Below are 6,795 nucleotides of genomic sequence, written 5' to 3' on the forward strand. Positions count from 1 at the left end.
GGTCAAGGGGGAGGGATCCTGAGAGGAGTGGTATAAGTAGTAGATCTGTACCAGTACAGAGGGATAGGCCAACAAGTGATATACTTTTCAGTAAGATTGTATTTTTAGCAATTATAGCAATGGTTATCAACTGAACTGCAGTGATGTAACGTAAATAACAGAAAATGGAGGTTGTGGTGGCAGCTGCAGAGAGGTTTTTTTGTTGTTGTGCGAGACTTGACGTCAGAAGTTACAGTGTGTTAAGTGGCGTTGTCTCATCCTTTCAGACTGTTGGCCTGAGGTAGGACTAAATATATTTAAAAAGTGGAGCAGGGTGATGGTTTATTTTTATATTATTTATTATTATTATATACTTTTTTTGTGAAGTGTAGGTTTAGATGGTATGGTATTTGTTGATTTAAAAAGAAATTCAAGCAATGTATAAGGTAGTTATACTCCAGTCTAGTAGGTGGCGGTAATTCAACATTAATTGGTTGCCAACCGCCGTTAAACCTCATCGAATAAGATGTTGTGCCCTATCGTTTCAGTTGCATTAAGTAGCCTCCGTACCCGTTGGTGGCGCTCTAGCTATCCTATTTGGTAAGCTTTTCAGTTTGTGTCGTTCGTGTATCTTTCCTTGTTCTCTGGCCGCTGCGCGCACTGACAGAATGCCGTCGATTGAATACGACGAGTGAGTTCTTCGATACAAATATGATGATTATCGTATATATAATTTTGTTGAATTCTCAAATACTGTGTGTTAATCCTTCTTTCTAGTTCCAAACCCAGTTGGGCCGATCAGGTTGAAGAGGAGGGAGACGAAGGTAAGAAGCTGGCTAACATTAGCTTGCTAGCATTGACATTAACTTTCTAGCTTAACCAGGCGATTTCCACGTGTATTTTTTTTCTTCCATTATAGTCGTTAGTTTCTCTGTCACACTTCCTAGTCAGCAAGACAATTTTTGTGATTTGTCGGGGAGAAGACTACCCCACCGTTAACGTTAGTTGGCTAGCTAGTAAGTAACCTTGCTAGCTAGTTAACTAACGTTAGTCTGTCAGGAAAATAAAGTATACTCGTCATGCTGTAGTTAAATTGCCTTAGTTGGTGGTAGGCAGCTAACAATCCACTAATAGTCAGTATCGATATTATTGTTAACTATCAGGACCTCATTTGTGTGTTGTCATCCCCACCACCAGGTACCCTACCCCCTCCAAAAGAAACCGTCAAAGGAAATATCAAAACCATCACGGAATACAAGATCGATGAGGATGGAAAGAAGTTCAAGGTACTTTTTGTTTTAATGCTCATCCAAATAGGAGAGTGGGATTCTTGATTCCTTCCCACAAAGTCTACTGCCCCTGATGTCTGAATCAGATGTAACTAACCAAGAAATGAACATTTGTCATTTGTGTTCTAGATTATTCGCACCTTCAAGATTGAGACTAGGAAGGCCTCCAAAGCTGTTGCCAGGAGAAAGGTCAGTGTTTTCTTTGGGAATTTAGCACAACCTTTGTTGCGCAACACCTCAGTATTGAGTTTGATGGGATTGTACGTTAACCCTTTACACTCGTACCTGTATATGGATGGGAAATGGCAGATTTGGAGGCAGTGGCTGTACAATTTCGATAAGAAACAATACTGTGCTGCCGTATTCATTGACCTGGTCAAAGCTTTTGACTCTGTTAATCACCACATCCTCATCGGCAGACTCAGTAGCCTTGGTTTCTCAAACGATTGCGTCGCCTGGTTCACCAACTACTTCTCTGATAGAGTTCAGTGTGTCAAATCGGAGGGCCTGCTGTCCGGACCTCTGGCAGTCTCTATGGGGGTGCCACAGGGTTAAATTCTTGGGCCAACTCTTTTCTCGTTATACATCAATGATGTCGCTCTTGCTGCTGGTGAATCTCTGATCCACCTCTACGCAGACGACACCATTCTGTATACTTCTGGCCCTTCTTTGGACACTGCGTTAACAACCCTCCAGACGAGCTTCAATGCCATACAACTCTCCTTCCGTGGTCTCCAACTGCTCCTAAATACAAGTAAAACTAAATGCATGCTCTTCAACCGATCGCTGCCTGCACCTGCCCGCCTGTCCAGCATCACTTCTCTGGACGGTTCTGACTTAGAATTTGTGGACAACTACAAATACCTAGGTGTCTGGTTAGACTGTAAACTCTCCTTCCAGACTCACATCAATCATCTCCAATCCAAAGTTAAATCTAGAATTGGCTTCCTATTTCGCAACAAAGCATCCTTCACTCATGCTGCCAAACATACCCTCGTAAAACTGACCATCCTACCAATCCTCGACTTTGGCGATGTCATTTACAAAATAGCCTCCAATACCCTACTTAGACTGCATCCAGCTTGTTATCACAGTGCCATCCGTTTTGTCACCAAAGCCCCATATACTACCCACCACTGCGACCTGTACGTTCTCGTTGGCTGGCCTTCGCTTCATAATCGTCGCCAGACACATTGGCTCCAGGTCATCTACAGGTCCCCCCATATCTCCGCTCACTGGTCACCATAGCAGCACCCACCTGTAGCACGCGCTCCAGCAGGTATATCTCTCTGGTCACCCCTAAAGCCTACTCCTCCTTTGGTCGTCTCTCCTTCCAGTTCTCTGCTGCCAATGACTGGAACGAACTACAAAAATCTCTGAAACTGGAAACACTTATCTCCCTCACTAGCTTTAAGCACCAGCTATCAGAGCAGCTCCCAGATCACTGCACCTGTACATAGCCCATCTATAATTTAGCCCAAACTACTACCGCTTCCCCTACTGTATTTATTTATTTTATTTATTATTTTGCTCCTTTGCACCATATTATTTATATTTTAACTTTGAACTTTCTTCAAATTATAAATCTACCATTCCAGTGTTTTACTTACTATACTTTATTTACTTTGCCACCATGGCCTTTTTTGCCTTTACCTCCCTTATCTCACCTCATTTGCTCACATTGTATATAGTCTTATTTTTGTCTACTGTATCATTGATTGTATGTTGTTTTACTCCATGTGTAACTCTGTGTTTTTGTATGCTGTTGAACTGCTTTGCTTTATCTTGGCCAGGTCACAATTGTAAATGAGAACTTGTTCTCAACTTGCCTACCTGGTTAAAGAAAGGTGAAATAAATAAATAAACAATAACATGCTATGCGTGACGTCAGAGCTCAGGTCTCCTCACAGCTCTGTATGGGTTTTGACTGACCGCTGTTCTGAACTTGAGTACTGCGTGTGACAAGAAGTTGCTCCCATCATTCCCGCTAATTGGGTAACTTTAGAATTGTTTTGTCTGAGTGAGGGAAATGCTGTAAATTACGAGGCTCTGTGTTTTGAAAGATGAGACGTTCAGGATTATAATAAATACCATTGATGTCATACAAGCAAGCCAAACGCACATTGGTCCAAATGGGCACTTCACATATCCTAAGACTCATGTAATATACACTGTCAACATCTATGATCACTATGTTTGATGTACAGTTACAAGATGACATGGCCTTATACCCCCCCATACTGAACAGAAATCACATTTTATTTGTCACATGCACCAAATACAACAGGTGTAGACCTTACAATGAAATGCTTACTTACAAGCCCTTAACCAAAAATGCAGTTTTAAGGAAAAAAATGAAATATAACAAATAATTAAGGAGCAACAATAAAATAACAGTAGCGAGGCTATATACAGGGGGTTCTGGTACAGAGTCAATGTACAGGGATACCGGTTAGTCGAGGTAATATGTACATGTAGGTAGAGGTAAAGTGACTATGCATAGATAATTAACAAAGTAGCAGCAGCTTAAAAATGAGGGGTGGGGTAGGGATAATGCAAATAGTCTGGGTAGCCATTTGATTAGCTGTTCAGGAGTCTTATGGCTTGGGGGTAGAAGCTGTTTAGAAACCTCTTGGACCTAGACTTGGCGCTCCGGTACCACTTGCCGTGCGGTAGCAGACAGAACAGTCTATGACTGGGGTGGCTGGATCCATTGGCAATTTCTGGGGCCTTCCTCTGACACGCCCAAAAAATTGCCAAGGGCTCCAATCACTCTAGTCATAGACTGTTCTCTCTGCTGCCGCACGGTAAGTGGTACCGGAGCACCAAGTCTAGGTCCAAAAGGCTTCTTAACAGCTTTACCTGAGTTTGTTATTGTGATGATTTGCCGCTGAATATGCATCTGAATGCACTCATGACACCAAAATTACGATCGGCTTTTCTGAATTGCCTTGTGAAAGCCTAACATTAAGATCATATTTTATGTTGGCAATAGAACAAGATTTCAAATGATTCCCACCTGACCCAGATTGTGATTTATAATGGACCGTTTTTGTATTGCGTAAACACCAACAGTAATTGGGTAAAGGCAGGGATGCAGGGCGGTGTTCCAAACCAAATAACTGCAAGTGTGTTTCCTCTAGTTCCTCAACGGCACAGATAGGAGAGGTCAAAAATGCACCTTATAGTTGAAGAATCTTCTTTGAGTCATAAAAGTGCATTAAAATTGCTTAGGAACTGTTCACACTTTAGAGAGGTGTGGCTACTTGAAAAAACCAGTTAGTCCTCAAACCCTCCATGTTTTTGTTCTTTTGTTGCACCTACCCCAAATTTTCCACACACATTCTTTGTTACTGAATGTACCCAGAAAATGTTCCAATATTGTTGTCAACAAATGTGTCAAAAAGTACAGTAAATTTAAAATGCACAAATCAAGTGTAATGTTTGGATTCAGTCGTGTGTCAGGTGAACTGTTGTCATCACCTTTAGTCTGATCATTTTCCCATAATCTCCAAAGTGTTCTCTTTCAGTTGCTGCCATGGTCATGCATATCCTTATTCACATTTCAATTTAGCCCTATCCATATAGGCCAATTCCCATGAGTGTAAGGGGTTAAAATGTGAGGTTATTTTGATTTGACTTAACATTGCTTTTCTATCCCCGCCAATCAGAACTGGAAGAAGTTTGGCAACTCAGAGTATGACCCACCAGGTCCCAATGTTGCTGATACCACAGTCAGTGATGATGTCTTTATGGTGTTCATCTCTAGCAAAGAGGTGAGGAGCCACTGAGAGAAGCTGATCTAGTATTGTTCTCTTTGAGCCATCAGAGATCTCCTGGGAAGTAACTGCCTCTTCATATCTAAAGTCGCAACAATCCACCAGTTCATTTGTTTTTATATGATGTAGTTATATGATCCTAGTTTGTCACCTTTTAGTTCTGGTATAAATCAGTGATATGTAATAACCTGAATCCTTCTCTCAGGACCTGAATGCCCAAGATGTGGAAGAGGACCCCATGAACAAGCTGAAGGGACAGAAGATAGTGTCCTGTCGAATCTGTAAAGGAGACCATTGGACCACCCGCTGCCCCTACAAGGACACTCTGGGCCCCATGCAGAAGGAGCTGGCCGAGCAGCTGGGCCTGTCCACTGGAGACCCGACGAAGACTGCAGGAGGTATTGTCATAATTGCCCATAGCTTATATTGTGCTGTAAATGTACACAGTCATGATTGTGGTTAATGGACATCACTGATGGATATTTTTTTAACCTTGTTTCAGATGAGCCTGAGCCTGCCGCACCAGCTGCAGGGAGCAAAACAGGGAAGTATGTGCCCCCCAGCCTGAGGGACGGCAGCACGCGTAGAGGAGAGTCCATGCAACCCAATCGCCGTGGTGCATGTACGTATGATTTGACTCTTCCACTCTGTTTTCTATCTAACTAGGTAAATCAGTTAAGAACAAATTCTTATTTACAATGACGGCGACGCCCTATTGGATGCTCAATATCGGCCGGATGTGATGCAGCCTGCATAATAAGGGGCATACTAGTCACCAGACCTCAACACCATAGTCTCGTTTGAGAAGTATCTTGATGTCTGGACAACACTCGTGGTCCCGGTTCAGCATGGAACAGTCCAGAGTTTAAAACATTTTTCCTCTTGATTTCATTGGGGGAATTCCAACAAAGCCAGGCATTTTGGTAAGATGCCTAAACGGCTGGGATAACATAAACCGTAACAAAGTGTGTCTATCCTTCCACAGCTGATGACAACGCCACCATCCGTGTGACCAACCTGTCTGAGGACACCCGTGAGACGGATCTGCAGGAGCTCTTCAGGCCGTTTGGCTCCATCTCCAGGATCTACCTGGCCAAGGACAAAAACACAGGCCAGTCCAAGGTGAGAGCAGCAGTAGTTCAAATGGTTACATAATTAACTTGTGCAGGGTAAAAAGAGTAATTGAAAGTTGTGGGAACATTTACTGGTCTTTCACAAGTTCAACTGGTTGTCTTCTAACGGCCTGTTTGTCCTTCAGGGCTTTGCCTTCATCAGTTTCCACCGCAGGGAGGATGCAGCCAGAGCCATCGCAGGAGTGTCAGGATTTGGATACGATCATCTTATCCTCAATGTGGAATGGGCCAAGTGAGTATTGTTTTAAACTTAGTCAGATGGAGAACTAATAGATTCCATATGCATTGAAAGCCTAATCAGTGGCTGTTTTAGAATCTAGACGCTTCACTAAATTGCATCCATTTGCTGATTTTATTCAACCATCTTTTCTCCCCTCCCAGACCATCAAACAACTGAGATGACATTTCAGGAGGAATGCCAGATTTTACTACATGAACAATGTGGCTCTGAATAAAGACTTGTCATTCTGACTGCGTATCACTTGTTTGTAGGTCAGACATGAACTTCAAATGACTCAATTTGGGGGGGGGGGAGAAGAGAAGCAGAACAGAGGGTTATGGCAGGTCAGGCAATTGCTGCCTTCATATTGTAAATATGAGCATGACTGGGGGAAA

At 42.8% G+C, this 6,795-nt stretch overlaps 1 protein-coding gene across 1 annotated transcript; it reads left to right on the plus strand.

Moving 5' to 3' along the window:
• Nucleotides 1-562: 562 nt before the first annotated feature.
• LOC106607209 (eukaryotic translation initiation factor 3 subunit G) lies at nucleotides 563-6,651 on the plus strand. The gene is made up of 10 exons (XM_014203930.3): nucleotides 563-670; nucleotides 757-803; nucleotides 1,177-1,265; nucleotides 1,398-1,457; nucleotides 4,940-5,044; nucleotides 5,253-5,445; nucleotides 5,550-5,669; nucleotides 6,033-6,169; nucleotides 6,306-6,412; nucleotides 6,562-6,651. Exons 1-10 carry the CDS (start codon nucleotides 648-650, stop codon nucleotides 6,575-6,577), a joined length of 897 nt encoding a protein of 298 aa, XP_014059405.1. The 5' UTR covers nucleotides 563-647; the 3' UTR covers nucleotides 6,578-6,651.
• The last annotated feature ends 144 nt before the right edge of the window (nucleotides 6,652-6,795 follow it).

Source organism: Salmo salar, chromosome 06 (assembly GCF_965601325.2).
Source record: "Salmo salar chromosome 06, fSalSal1, whole genome shotgun sequence".
Classification (NCBI taxonomy): Eukaryota; Metazoa; Chordata; class Actinopteri; order Salmoniformes; family Salmonidae; genus Salmo; species Salmo salar.